This window comes from Vitis vinifera, chromosome 19, assembly GCF_030704535.1.
Source record: "Vitis vinifera cultivar Pinot Noir 40024 chromosome 19, ASM3070453v1".
NCBI lineage: Eukaryota > Viridiplantae > Streptophyta > Magnoliopsida > Vitales > Vitaceae > Vitis > Vitis vinifera.
This window is the reverse complement of record NC_081823.1, coordinates 6,755,899-6,772,092: the sequence shown is the minus strand read 5'-3', so window position 1 is coordinate 6,772,092 and position 16,194 is coordinate 6,755,899. Positions and strand designations below refer to the sequence as shown.

General features: G+C 28.4%; 1 protein-coding gene across 1 annotated transcript; it reads right to left on the bottom strand.

Annotated features, from left to right (window-relative positions):
• Positions 1-9,779: 9,779 nt before the first annotated feature.
• Positions 9,780-11,124, bottom strand: LOC109121799 (uncharacterized). Its single transcript, XM_019217086.2, has 2 exons — positions 10,506-11,124; positions 9,780-10,426 (listed from the first exon to the last, which is right to left on the bottom strand). Exons 1-2 carry the CDS (start codon positions 10,956-10,958, stop codon positions 10,184-10,186), a joined length of 696 nt encoding a protein of 231 aa, XP_019072631.1. The 5' UTR covers positions 10,959-11,124; the 3' UTR covers positions 9,780-10,183.
• Positions 11,125-16,194: the final 5,070 nt, after the last annotated feature.

Sequence of the window (16,194 nt, the reverse complement as noted above, 5' to 3'; positions counted from 1 at the left end):
ATTAAAAAAAATAATATAAAAATTAAAAACACGTACTATTTTTTAAGATATTTCCACCGTTATTCTCTTACTTTATTTTCAATCATTTATTTAAAAATGGAAAAGGAGAAATCTAGAAATCAAGCGGTGATAAATACAAAGCGCGTTGTAGGGTAGCTGGTTTGCATTTGCAGGAAATTATATTATACAATGTGATAACTGATAAGTTGATATCAACTACAACTTGTGGTACAAGATTTGTATATATATTTTTTACTTGGTCAATACTTTGTGATACTTAACTTGATATATCATCAGAAACAAGACGTGGAATAGCAACTCAAATCTTTGAATTTGTAATCTTCTTATCCAAATTTTGAAGCAAAGTTTAATTAAGATATTCATTGTAAAGTATTTGAAAAATGAAAATTATTATGTCATAGAATATAATTTCTTGAATCTTAATGGGGTATTTGATTCCCATTAATACTTGTATGGTTTCAACATAAATCCCGTTTAGATAGAATTGAAAAAAAAAAATCATGAGGTACCATTGATTCTAAAAAAATGATTCAAGTTTTTCTAAAATTTGAATAACAAAAACTTTTAGATGTCAGAAAAGTTATTAAATATTTCATAAAATCATTATTAAAAAGAATTTAAAAGTTTATTTTACACTATTTTTTATAAAACACTTTTAAGTTTTAACATAAAACTATTAAGCAAAATTTAGAAAAGTCGATAAAAAAATCCACAAGCTTATACCTCTTTGAGTAAGAATGTGTTTGACACTGATTTTAAAAAACGTTTCGAGTTTTTCTAAAATTTGTAGGCGTTAGAAATATTATAAATATTTTCTAAAATTATTGTCAAACGGACTTTAAGAGTTCGTTTTACAGTATTTTTTTTAGAAAATACTATTAAGTTTTTAATCTAAAACCATTAGGCAAAATTTAGAAAAGTCAATTTTTACTAAAGAAGTGTTATACATCTTTTATTAAGAGTGTATTTAACCATGTTTAAAAAATGTTTTAAAGTTTTTAATTTAAAACTATTAAGCAAATTTTAGAAAATATTTAAAAAAAAAAATCACTTGTGGTGTTGAAAAATCATTTACAATATTTTTTTAGAGATCGGTGATCTTCTTAAAAAGTTATGAAAAATTATTTTTAAAGGGAACAAAAAATAAATAAAAAAATTGTCTCAAAATGATTTATTTCTAACGCTTGTTTGATAATTATTTTTAAGAAACGATTCTGAAAAATAATTTTTGAAAAATATTCTCTAATTTATATAAAACAAAAATCTGTTTAAAAACTTAAAATATTTTTAATATTTTAAAAATAATTTTTATAGTTAGTGTTTATTTTTCATTATTTTACATGTTTGTATAATTATTTTTAAACACAGTTATAAAAAAAAACAAATAAAAATAATATAAAACAATTAAAATATATTATTTGAAAATACTATTTTATATTCATAAAAAATTGAAAACAGAAAATAGTTTTTGGTTGGTAAACATCTTTCTCTATTTTTTTTATTTTTTATTTACAAGAAACAAGAAAGTATTTTTAAAAAATAATGTTTTTTTCTTTATATTCCCGATCCACCTACTTATTTCATATCAACATCACTATGGTCAACAATAATAATTATTATAATTGATTTAAGCAATATTATATTAAAATCGTCAATAATTGAAATTGATTAGAATTGATACTTTACATGATTCGTGATATGATACCTTTCACGTAGAAAAGAAAACAACTTGCAATTTAAGTAACAGTCATCATATCCATAATAGATTCAATCAATTGAATTGCCATTAAAATAATAAACCTTATAATACGTAATTAATTTTTTAATAATAAATTAATCCATCCAATGATTCAATCTTCTCGCAGCGTCATGCGACCAGTTTGCAACTACCCAGGGCTAAGCTTTAGTTCTGCTTAGAAAAATTCAATGTACACCTACTACGTTTTCATTTTTAATTAAAATATATTAGAATAATTGTTTCTTAACTGCGATGGCAGCGTATATTTTTTGAAAAACATATTTTAATTATTTTTTTGTACTTGTTTTGAAAAATAATTGTAAGAATATAGAAAGTGGCATTATATATATATATATATAAATGATTTCTAATAAATATTTAAAAACATATAAAATATCTTAAATGATTAATAGTGCGTTTGTCAATTATTTTAGGAAGTATTTCTAATATTTTTAATACTTGAAATTTTAAGAGTAATTTATAGTGATTTTATAAAACATTTATAATATTTCTAACAATTTAATGATATAATTTTTTAAGTGTTAAAAATATTATAAATACTTCTTAAAATTAATGTCAAACGGGTTCTAAGATTGTATTTTGTAGTGATTTTTGAAAGTGTTTATATGACTGTTATAATATTTAAAAGATAAAAAATTTCAAGTGTTAGTCTCGATTGGACAATGATTCTATAAAATGTTTTTAGCCTAAAAAATGTTTTTGAAAATAAAAATAAAAATCAAGGCCCGGTTTGATAATTATTTTAGAAAATAATTTTGAGAAAATGTTTTTTAAATTAGATTTTAAAAATTGTTCTATAATATTTTGTATAACAAAAGTTTGTTTGAGGACTTAAAATGTGTTTAACCTATTTTTAATATTTTAAAATGTGTTTTAAAAATAATTTGTATATTTAATACTTTATTTTTTTAACAATTCTATATGTTTATATAATTATTTTTTCAAGAAATCCTCATTAAAATAAGTAAAAACAATATAAAACAACTAAAAGATATTATCTGAAAACAAAAAATAGTTTCTGATTGAAAAATCAATTATAGTGTTTTCTAAAAAAATATCTGATAATTGATTATTTGAAAACACTTTCAAATAAAATACTTTGAATAGAACAATAAATACACACTTCATAAAATAACCGTTAAACCCACTCTAAATGGATTTTTGTTCCAAAGATATTATAAAAGTGTAGAAACACTTTCACAACAACACTAAACATCTCAAAATATTTTACAAAATATCAACAATAATTTAAACAATCAAATTAGCACTTAATTAATATTTTTAAATTAACTTTTTAATTACATAGCTTATTATTAAAAACATTATTAATTTTTTATTTATATTTAAATAATAATTAATTTTATGTAAAATTGTTTTATTTGGAAATATTATGGATAAAAATGCTATAAATGAGATAAAAAAAAATGAAAAAAATCATTAATATTAAAAGGATATTTTAAAATATTAAATATTGCATGATATTGTGCATTTATATAAATAATAATATAAATTATAAAGCACCGGCATGAGAAAAGGACAAATAAGCTTTTGGGTCCACGAAGTCGTGTGCCCGCTTCTTGTGCCTTTAATTAATAAGCAGGGAGTTGTTGAAGACTATGGGCATCGGCAAAAAAGAGGGCATGATGATTTTGGCTTTAAATAATAAGAGGAAGAAACATTTGGCCAACGAGTAGAATCAACCATATTAATATAATTTTAGCCTTAGGTTATGTTTGGAGAATATTTGAGGAAAAGGAAGTGAAAAAGAAAAAGTGAAAAATAAAAAAATAAATAAAATGAATAAATTATTTTTATTTATTTATTATTATTTATTATTTTATTTTATTTATATAAAGATTAAATAATTTAAATAAATCAGATTTTAATTATATTTGAATTTTGTATTTTTTTGTAGTAAAACTAAATATGATAAATAAAATCATTTTCTTTTGTATACATTTTTTTTTAGTATTTTCCCTAAATTAAATGTGATATAAGGAAAATTATTTTTTTTATATTTAGTTTTATTAATAAAAAAGGTAAAAAATCAAATATAATTAAAATTGATTATAATCTTACATATATTTTAAATTATTTATTTTTTTATATAAAATAGTTAAAATAAGTAAAATGAAATTGAATGATCATAAATAAATATTTTATTATATTTAAATGGAGCTTAGGGAAATGTCCGGATTGATCTTACATGCTTGCATATATCTGGTACGTTCCTTTTCAGGTGTTTTTGATATATTTTCTTGTTTTCCCTACCAAAAACTTTACGTTATTCTTTATGTTATTTCATAGAAGATTTGATTTTTATTTAAATTTGAATTTATTTCCAAAATCACTTTTCTTGTTTTTATTAAAGGAGGTTTTTGAATGAAATTTCACTAAAATTGTTCAATTTGAACTTATTTCCAAGAAATGATTTCTATTTACCTACGCTAAAAAAAAAAAAAAAATTTACAATTTTATTTACAAAATTGTTTCAATTTATTTTTTTTAAATTGAAAATTATTTTAAATAATATTTTAAAAAATTTATAAAAGAATGTTTCAATTTTATTTTATTTACAAAGAAATTGAATTTTATAATTTTTATTGAAATGAAAACTTCACAATTTTACCCGAAAAGTAGTGACTAAATTTTCATAGAGGAAAAGTGATTTTAATAAAAAAGAAAAAAAAGAAAAAAAAAAAAGGGTTTTTACTAATCTATTTATAAAATGAAAGTTTTAATTCAATGCCATTTTTTTTCTTTTATGGATTTTATCTAGAAAAACATTTTTGCCAATTTATTAATAAAACTTCCAATTCAATTTTTATTTAAAAGGTTTTTTTTTGCAATTTTTTGAATATAATATAATTTTTATTTTAAACATTGAAAATAATATATATTTCATATTATTCTTTATTCATTTCATAAATTAAATATAAATATAATATAATATAACACATTATCATATCCTATTGAATAGGAAATAAATATCATATCCAATGATATATGATATCTTAAGATATACATATCCTATCCTATCATATTCTGCCAATTAAATATAGGTGAAAGAAATTCAATAGCTTTAGACAAATTGTCTTGAATATAGTTTAATTTCATTTGAATATTATTTGTTAGAAAAATTGGCTAAAATTCAACCTTAGGTAATCACCCTAGAGATGAGGTGAATAGAGTGATGGTTTCTTTTTGTAAATTTAAATTATGTAAATGCAATAAACAATTATATACAAAAATATATAATAAAAATAATATAAAGATAATTGCATATAAAGTAAAAGAGTAGATAAGAGAAAATGAAAACACAATATATGATTCGACACAACTCAGCCTATTGTCACGGACTTAGTCGTTTACTAAGCTTGTGCGGCACTTAAACAAGTCAAGACGCTTGATCTTGCTAAGTCAGCCTTACTCCCAATACTTAGCTTGCTAGGTTAAGACGCTTGTGACTCGGAAGTTGTAGAAGACGTAGTAGGTAACTCTTAAAGAATAGAAGCTCTTATTACTCAAGGAAGCCTTTACAAGTGCTTGAGGATTCACTTGCTTGGTTAGGAAGTGATTTGGGTGGTGCCTTGTCCAAATGAGGCCCTCACCTATTTATAGGCACCAATGGAACTCTCTGGAACCTTGGAGGGTTCCTTACAAATCAATAAGATTTTAGAATACCCTACACAATTCTATAGAAAGCCTTGGACTCCTCTCATGTCTTCCACTATAGTGTAGAGATGTGTGGACATCTCTAGGCATCTCTAGAACCTTCCACACTCTTCCCTCCAATGGCTTAGTATAAATGGCTCCAGGAGTCTTCAGAAGCTTCCTGGGCTCTATATAAACCTATGAGGAGGCTCATTTGAAGCATCCTATGACACTCTCCCCCACCTATGCCGTCGACGTCCTCGTCGTTGCCTCTTTCTGAAACCTTTCGATGTGTTTTTAGAACTTTCTCAAGGTATCCACATGTTCCCAACTTACTTGCACTTTTCTCTAACTTCAATTCCAAGTTTGAGGTTCCACTAATTCAAGGTTTCCAAACCAAGCCTTCAAGCAATACAATTGGAATATGGTTCACATCTATCATCTTAGACTTTTGGCTCCAATCACATTTTACAATCTTTAAGAGATACCCCGCTTTTGAACAACACCTCAAATGATACCCTGCACTTGAGAATCCCTAAGTGATACCTCACACTTAAATTCTTTCTTTCGAAGATTTATAAATAAGGATATTAAATATTTTCACAAAATTGTAGTACAAAATTTAGGCTTAAAAGATATAAGATAGATTATGATTGATTGATGTACTAATGATATGCAAGTTTTAGAACAATGGTGCATTAAAAAACATTCTCCCAAATATCAAATATATTCAAGAAAAGTTTAGGAAGGTTAAACTTTTTGAAATAATGAAAATTGAAACCTTTTTATAAATGAAAAAGGTCAAACTAGCCATTGGGGTTTGTCCAGTCAAACTCCGGTTCGACCGGTTCACTAGCATTAACATTTAATGCATGACAGGTGACCATTGGACCTCGACCGCCCCTCAACCAATCTTTGATCAGTTGAGGTTCAACCTTAACTAGTTGAATAAGCGTTCTGGAAGAGAGAAGATTTTTTCACCCCTTGGTTGGTTGAGTTGAATAGGTCAACCCATTCCTCATCCGGTTCAATCGATTGAGTTGTTTTTAACTTAACAACCATTTTTTTTAACTGAAAACCTTTTAGCTCTGTTTGGTTCTCGGAAAATGCTAGAGAAAGAAAATTGGGAAGAAAAATTGAAGGAAAAAAAAAGGTAAGGAAATGAATATAATTTTTTTCACTTGTTTGATTATCCATGGAAAATTTAGGGGAAAAAAAAAAATTCATTTTCTTTTGTTTGGTTAACCACAAAAAAAGTAAGGAAAAATGGAAGGAAAATAAAATCAACAATTTGTCTTAAATGGTTATCAATTTGTTGACTAATAAAATAAATTAATCCAATAAAAAAACTGTTGAAAAACGTGAATTTTTCGACATAAAACATTGCTCATAAAAAGTCTCTGTTATTATTTTTTTTATTAATAATTATAAGATTTATGTATAAAATTTTCCTCATGTAATACAAATAAAATATACGAGTAATAACTATTTTTTATTTTCAAGGGAACATTTATAGCTAATAAAAAGTTCTTAAAAAATTCAAAAGGATTTTCGGAATCAAAATTTAGAAATAAAATATGTTCATATAATGTAAAAATAAAAAACTAATATATAAAATATAAAATTCGAAATTAAGAGCTGGGGCCCATTTTACATCTCCTCATTTTACATCCGCTGAATCGTTTTCCCACTCCTAAATCTAGCAACAAATTATTCCCAATCTTCTTACAAATTAACATCAAATCTACAACGCTTCATTGTGTAAAACAGTGGTGTCTCTAGTTTTTGGAAACCAAACACGCTTTTGCCCAAACGATCATTTCTCGCTTACAATATAACTGCTGCTCAATGGAGCATATGATGGGTGGAAGAGGCAGTAACATGTAAACATCAAGCATGTGACTCCTCCACAATCTCACATAGTTGTGTGTCGTATTCATCAACATGTTAAATTCGTGCTTCCACTCTACTACTCCTTTAAATATCACACCATTCAGAAGCATTTTAATCAAATGTTGTGTGCCCTCGTGGCTGGCTGTAGAGAACTCTGCATCGTTAGTTGCAATAAATAAATGGAAATTTCTATCTTAAGTATCATATGAAGCGTCTCATGTGCTCTACTCACTGTTGGTATCATATTGTCAGCGTTCAAGTCGAATGTCAAAGCATATGATTGGGTCTAATGAAGAAGATAGAACCCAAATGGAATTCGTCCACTTCAAGTAGAGCTGAGGCCCAGTTGGAACCGGAATCTCCTATCAGTATAAAGCCAACGTCTGATCACCTGGCTTTTGATCAGAAGCATCTATTGTTTCAACAACATCAATAGCAGTTAGAGATGGCAAGTGATAATTCTAGATTAGTAGGACCATCAGAATCTCAACCAACTGCTTCTAAACCACCCCCGAAAAAGGTTCTCAATTCTCAAACCAAAACCAAAACGAGTATCAAAACTAAGGTAAAAGTAGCTGTAGAATTGATTATCCTTAAGTTGGTTTACACAACTTCTAACAACAGCCAACCACTAAAATTAGCCAACTATACAGAGTGCTACTCCACAACCCCATGATGCTATCTATACAAAACATATCACCTTAAGCACCTGAGACAATCAAACTGAACTTTGTGCTATGTTTGGTAGCCACAAAAACGTAGATAATCAGAGAATTCAATGAAAGAAGAAGTCTAGAATTTGAAATTCAATTTGTAAATTATCGAAAACTCAAGAAACAATAAGTTGGTCTAAACTGAAAAAAACATAATTTCCTCCATTTTTCAGCTAACCAAACAAAGGAATAATTGAATAACATGCTGAAAAGATAGATGAATAAAAAAAAAAGTCTTCATAAGCCTAAAAATATAATAGATCAATTTCTAATAGTCTATCATCCATGAGTTTTGACATCAAAACTTCACGTATAGCCCTAAAACAAAAGTAAAACTAAAAAAAAAAAATCTCCATCTCAAATTAGGCATAAAAAAAAGTAGGTCCAAATTTAATTGACAACCAAAGCTTACGCCTATCAATTGGACAAGCAAGGAAGGCTCGAGCTGCACTCACATCACCGACAAGAGCTTGATATGCTTTCATATGAGATACATCACTCATGCCTCCAATCTTAGCAATCTCTTCAAACAATTGCTCTTCTATATAATTTTCAAGGTTGCTTCTATCAAGAGCCGCAACAACTGCATCCATTCCAACTCTAATTGATCTTAATTTTTCACTTACAATGTCAGCATATTTTGCTTTTCGCTTTTTTGTTTCTTTGTTTGACTTTGGTGCAGAAACAAATGCATTTGCAGATGAGAAAGATGTCTCAGTTGTTGCTTCATTTTCAACATTAGCAAATGTTTCATCTCTGATCCCATGTTGTGATGATCCTAATGGAATCGTGTCATCCAAATTTTGTTCCTAGGCCCAACAAAGTTGTCTTTCTTTTGCACCTGTAGCAAGACTTCCTGTTGCTCGATCTTTTCCAAGAAGAATGGACAACTTATCATAATTTCTAATAGGTTTGTGTTTGAGCTGAGATGCTCTTGGGTGTGCCTTTTAACATCAGAAAAAACAAATATTAACAAAACTCGAGTTCAATTGTGATAATGTCAATTAGAAATTTATAACTCTACATTACATGCAAAAATTTTATTTCTAATAACTCAAAAATAATAATTAACTCACCTTAGTGTAAGTAGTCCATACTTTTGTGGTAGCTTCGATCATTTGAGTTGATTCATTGAAACCAAATCCACTACCATTTTGTAAAACTTCTTGAGCAGCATAAAAGTTTTTTTTTTAAGTTTTCATTCTATTTTTTATGTGTTCAGAGTTACAACTCAATTCAAAATTTTCCCTAATTTCTCACGCAACCATTGCATAAGCTGTCTTGGTGAAGACTCCTCCTATCTTTTTCCCTTTATGCATTTGCTCCATTAATCGATCAACCAAAAAGTTGTCCATTTCATCAATCCAAGTCAAGTTTCTTTTTTCACTTACACTTTTGTGTACTTCAAAGCCTTCACTATTTTCCATCTGAAATAATAATACATATATATATATATGTTTAAAATGAAAAGTCAAGAGGAGGAGATATAATAATAACTTCATTGTAACTCATTCAAAGTGTGATTTTAACTGAGGAGTTATAGTTCTAAATACAATCATCGTACTTAATATGAAACACAAAAAACTATACAAGAAAAGAACCATAAAATAAAATGACTCATCAACAGTTTCTATTGTAATCTTTCCACATATCCATGACTATTTTCTCCCTTAAGATTTCTCATTCCTTGCATTTTTCAACTAAACTCAAGACCATTGATTCAAACTCCGCTTCTTTGCTAAAAAGCTCTCTATCGGCCTCTGCTATTAATCTTTCATTTGGATCAACACCCATGAGATAGTTATGGAGGATACAACATGCTAGTATAATATCAGATTGTGTGTTAACAGGGTAATGTGGCTCCGTCCCACTAGCTATTATTGGAAACCTTTTCTTCAAAACACCTAATGCCCTTTCAATTGCATTTCTCAAGGACGAGTGTCGAAGGTTGAAAACCTCTCTAGCATTTTCTGGTTGATGAACACTATACTCTTTTAAATGGTAACGAGTGCTTCTATATGGGGTAAGAAATCCAGTTTTTAGCTAAAAACTCGCATCAGCCAAATAATATTTACCTAAGAAGCATAGACAAAGGATATTTATTATTAGTAATAGTCACTTGAGCTAATAAATTATTATCTAATCACCAATAATCACCTTGTGGAACAATCAATTTATCAAAATCTCTCATTAATGCATTATCTAGGATTCTCGAGTCTGATGTAGATCCTTCCCAACCAGGTAAAACATATGTGAACTTCAAGTCAAAGGAACATGCTGCTAAAACATTTTGTGTTGGATAGTACTTTCGCCCTCGATACCTTTGTACAACCTCATTTGACACTTTTACATGAAAATGTGACCCATCAATCGCCCCTATGCAATCCTATAAAGAAACAAAATTATTAGTTTATTTTAAAATATAAATAATATTCTAATGATGTTTATTAGATAAGTAAGTTTACCTTAAAGTAGGGCCAAAATTTGGTATTGTCCTTGATTTCTTGAGGGCACTTTAATCCATCAGGCTGCTTTAAGAAGACATCATCTAAAGATATTATAGCTCTAAGAACTTGATGAAAGTGACGACTAACAGTTTCACTAGAACGCTTGAAATAAAATTTCATAGTTCTATTCCTTAAATTATGACCAACAATGTGAAGGAATTTGGCAACTTGTTCTTCTACATTACTATGTGCACTATTTCTAAGATGACATGTTCCCTGAAGAATGTTTACTAGTCTTGCGAATGCATCCTTTCCCATACGTAGTTGATTATAACAATCTTCATTATCCATTAGTGTAAGTCTTTCCATCAAAGCATGTCGTTCATAATCTCCTTCATTAGAGATTGATCTCTCCAAATAGTTTGAGCGATGATAAACCGAAACAAGAATTGCCATATATGCAGCATACATAGCTACACAAGTTGCAGCCCATCTTCTAAGTCTTTGCCACTCTTCATTATAAGTCTACATGATAGCAAAGTAAGAGGAATGATTTAGTAAAGTCATTATTCAGTCTTGAAATGTGATAGTTAAATTAACTTAATCTAAGATTGATTATGACTATTTATGATAGTTAAATTAATGACCAGTTACCACTTATGGTAAAACAAACCTTACTAGAGTTGAAATGTCTAGTTTAAAGCATGATAACAAAATGAAACTCTTTCTAAGTTCATTATTCAATCTCAAATTTGCATGACTACTTAAGAATACTTAGTCCTCCACTTGGTTTTGGGATGAATGAAGGAGAGTAGAGTATTAAGAAGAAGATGATGAATGAATGACAAAGAAGTGAACTTACCTGAGATTGTTCAGCTGCCAAAGGGTCACTCGGATTTTTATCAGGATGAACTTGCTTTGCCTGCACAAATAATAGAAAAGTAAATTAGGTAAAAAGAAATGGAAAACCCATACACTATTTTAGTTCAAATGAATCTATATTTTAGTTCAAATGCAACAAAAAAAAACTATGTTAGGAAGCAATCCCAAACATGGCCTTGATTTTTGGTGTTTATTTTGTTTCTATCTCTTTTGTATTTCTGGTAGATAAACTGAATGGGCCTTAATTTTTATCAAATGTTAAATGCCGGTGATGTTTGGTATTGGGAAAGTAATGGGGAAACAAAATAAATTATAATTGGTGGGTTCAGATCAGTGAGAGCTGATAAGCATCTAGAATAACTAGTTGATATTAAAAAAAAAAACTTTATGGTTGAAGAATCCCAATCAAAGAGAGAGAGAGTGCTGTGAAATAGGGCACATGTTAAACAAACCTTCTGGCTGACTCTGGATGTATACTATAGTATTTTAAGAAAGGTGCCTACATATTTATTGATCACCTAATCTCTGGTCCTTGGGCTGCCTGCAATACTTAGAAGGCTTAGCACAGGTTGTCCTATTCTAAAAGAAATGTGCTTATAAGAGAACTACATTGCCCGCATCCCCTTTATTGATATAGATATTAGATATATCCATTTATTGTCCCAGCCATATCCTTTCCTTGCTTTCAATCAAGTACGGGCTTTCATATATCATAAATATTAGCAATTTTCTTTGAACTCTACTTTCCTTACTCAAAATAACAAAAGCAGAGACCACTCTTCCTTATTTTAAACTGGGTATGTCTACTCATTCATAATTTAAATTGGGTATGTTTTTGCCATGATGTAGGTTTTGACAAAGGAAAGGCCTGCCTGCAACACTCCCAATGATTGAAATCATGAAATTTCATATTCTAAAAACTAATGGTAAAAGGACGTGGGGAGATTGCATCTTTTAGGAGAGTAGGTTTGGATTAGAATGCCTCAGTGGTCTTGAAAGTCTGGAGATCTAGTAGTGGCATGGACTTGTACCATTTGGACTTTGGAGCAAAGTAGGAGTATCTAACAAGGTAACATTTGAAGCAAATAGTCACATTATGTTGACACAATTACACAAGGTGCAATTGGAGAGTCTGGGTATCATAGCATGCTTCTCAAAACTACATCACAAAATTTCCTTGACAATGTCAGTTGATCTATTCAACATTTCCATATTCCCTAAACCTATAGGATGGTAGTGGTAAATTATGGCACGTGATTCAGTTCTCCCGACATAATTTCTCCTTCACTACAAAAGAATGTTATAAAGAGCACAATCATATTCCCCTTCATCTTCCATATCAAAACAATCCCATATTGTAGGCTTAGGTTTGTTCCAGAGGGGAAACTTCTTTGTTTTGTAATGACCAAGCCACAAAAAGGCACATGTTCATTTTCTCAAATAATTAATAAGTTTCTCAAGTGAACAATTCCAACATGGTTCACTTTAACCCTGTTGCACATTGGATGAAATCTGACATCCCTTTTTCAAATCAAGAAAAAGGCCTCAACCAATACACTCTGTCATGCTTATGCATTAACCAAAAAAAAAAAAATAGGAAAGAAAAAAAAAACCTCCAGAAGTAAGAACCATTTGATATGTTCTGTTAAAAAGCATGACAATTTTGAAAACCCTGAGCACCAGAAACAAAAGAAATTTTGCACCTTCCACATGTCATTTTAATCAAATAGGCTTGTCAAATTCTAGATTATTCTTAAATGAAAACACATCAATAGATAGCCTTCAAACTTGATTACTTATACACAACATCAAACTTTGTAAAGCTAAATAATTTAAGAATCCAATTGAATGACATCACATAAACACAAAAATAAATTAAATAATGGAATATTCATACAATATATTCCACTTTGAACCCATTACACGAGTTGAGAATTTCTGCCTTACGGGTTTTCTTAGAGCTCCAGAGAGTCATAATGATCATAGCCTACCAGTTGATGCTTACTGTACAACTTAAGTTCTGTAACTACTCTCATAATGTTAGCAAATCAAGAAATACAAAGAGTCATTTGGGAATCCCTTGGAATGATATCAATTGAGGTGATTTTTGTGCCAAGTCATATGGAATTTGATTCATTTTTAGACAATTGAACCAATTTGGCTATTAAAGAGAAACAAATGAAGAGTAATTCGAAAAACTATAAGTATGATGATGAAAGAGGGTTTGGTGTGGCTGGTTAGCGATCAACTTACCATTTCTAGAAGAGCCATCCCTCTTCTCTCGTCAAATATACATTCACATGTCATTGAAAAAACCAAGTAATATGGATCAAATGAAGCATTTCCCGTGTGAACATTATGTCAAATTCCCAATTACAGCATATATGCAATACACATATATGCAATAAACACAAGCCTAATTACAGAATATATGCAATAAACCTTCCAAAAATTGATGCCACCAACAATGATACAAAACAATAACCAATCACTCAGAGGTAGCAACAAGATACATATATGCAATACACAACTGTAGACCCATTCCCCCAACCAAATTATGAAAAAACCATCAACCAGTAAACAATAGCAGAACATCAAGGGTAAAAATCATATCAAATCTAGAAAGCAACAAGCTAGGAAAGTTTAGAAAAATTCTGGCGAAATTTAAGAAACGGGAAAGGCAAAAGCAACATAGAAACCCAAACAGAGAACCCAACAGAGAACGATTAACTTGGGTTCCAAGTTTTCACAGGATGAGGTGGATTGGAGTTCAATTCATACCTGATCTGAAGACATGGATCCGAATACATTCACTGGATTTGAAGAATCTATTTCATCCATGGGAACTTGATTTGAAGAGCGCACTTCATCCATGGGAACTCGAGTGCCTGAAAATGGTAGGTTTTCGGCCCTGGAAGGTGGTTGGAGTGATTGTGGTAGCGTTTGAAAGGGTCGACGACGATGAGAAGCCATAGCCACCGATGAAGGGGAAGTGAGAGGTGAAGCCTTGGAGAACAAGAGCCCGATAAAAATTTCTCCCCCTTTGCCCTTCTCTTTTTCTCTTATTTTCCTCGTTATTTTTTAAGGAAAATAATACGGAAAATATTACAATATTTTCTTTAATACTTTCCTTTATATTTTTTGTCTATCTTGTTTTCCATGTCATCCAAACTAAAGAAAACCATTTTCCTCTACATTTTTTTTCCTTTCCTTAGCATTTTCCGAGAACCAAACAAAGCCTTTAAATTAGTTTGGAAAGCATTTGACATAAGATTTCAGTTGAAAACATGAAATGGAATCATCTAATTTTAAAAAGATTTAACCCAAAGTAATTCTTAGATGATTTTAGTGCATAAGTAAAGAATATAATGAATGAAAAAATCTAGTGCACCAACAACCCTACAAAAATACCTTATAAAACTTATGTCTTGAAAAATGCTTTTCTTTGATTTTTTTTTCCTTATTGATTTTCCTTTGACTTAATTTTGTCTTTATGACTGTCACTTTGAAAATCTTATTGCTTAATCATAGTTGAAATATAATCATTAGTTTCAAATTTTGTTTTGTTATCATCAAAACAGATATTAACTAAACATTGGTTTCACAATTAACTTAATAGCTTTGAAAAAGAAATTAAGTTAATTTTTAACAAACAAGCTTAAGATTTGAAATAAGAATTATGAAATAAGTTTTAAGTAAGGATGTTTAATAAATCAACTTAATTTTGATATGACTTAATAACTTAATTTAAGTCATTCAATAGATTAAACATGCTTTGTAAAGGAACTTAATGCTCCAACTTATTAAAATTAAAAATAGCTTTAAGAAGTCAAAATAATGAACTTATTTTGAATTTTAAATATCTTTTGTCTTATTTACCCAAGTCTAATGAGAGTCTCTTTTATATCCAACTCTACATCTACAATTCATTTTTTATATTGAGTATTTTATAATTATTTTATGCCTTTACAAAACTTTTAATATGGTTATTTAATAAACAAATTTATTATTTACTATTAAAAGTAAATATAATTAAAATTAATGAGGATAAATATTAATTAAAATTAACAAGAGATACGTACTAATTTGATGATTCATCCATAATGACACAGATATAACTCTTGGAGGGCTAATAAAAGGCCTTGTTCCCACACTTGGTAAAATAAGTCAATAATTTTAAAATAGTTTAATTTAAAAAAATATAATTATAAAATAAAAAATATTAAATTTTCTCAAATATCCAACTGAGTTTATTTGAATTTTATTTATTTTAAATATATCAAAATTTCATTTAATAGTGATTTTATGAAATGTTTTTAACTTAGAAAGTGTTTTTAAAAAAGCACTAGGTGTTTAGTAAAATTTATAAAATACGTTTAAAACTTTAAAAAATCATTTTTAATGTTTTATGAGGCAATACTTAATAGGTAATTTTTGTAAAAATATTTTTAAAGAAAATATTTTCAATAAAAACACTTCAAATAAAAGTATTGTCCACCACACTCTAAAAGTGTATTTGATAGTAATTTTAAAAAGCATTTTTAATTTTTTTTTTGTATTTTAAAATTTTTATATTTTAATTATTAGAAATGTTAAAAATACTTTTTAAAATCACTTTAATACTTTAGGAAACAATTTTAGCATTTCTAATATTTAAATGATAAAAATTTTCAGGTATTAAAAATATTATAAATACTTCCTAAAATTACTATCAAATGGACTCTAAGTTACCATATCGGTATCTACTGATTTTCATCTCCATGACCATGGGATTAAATATATGGATATATATAAAAAGATAAAATTAGGACATAAAATCATGCAG

What these genes read in the sequence shown, in the direction of transcription:
- LOC109121799 (XM_019217086.2), bottom strand. Translation starts at nt 10,958, where the DNA reads ATGTATGCTGCATATATGGCAATTCTTGTTTCGGTTTATCATCGCTCA. An exon ending in AATTTTGGCCCTACTTTAAG is followed by an intron (nt 10,427 to 10,505) that starts GTAAACTTACTT and finishes GTTTCTTTATAG; the next exon opens with GATTGCATAGGGGCGATTGA.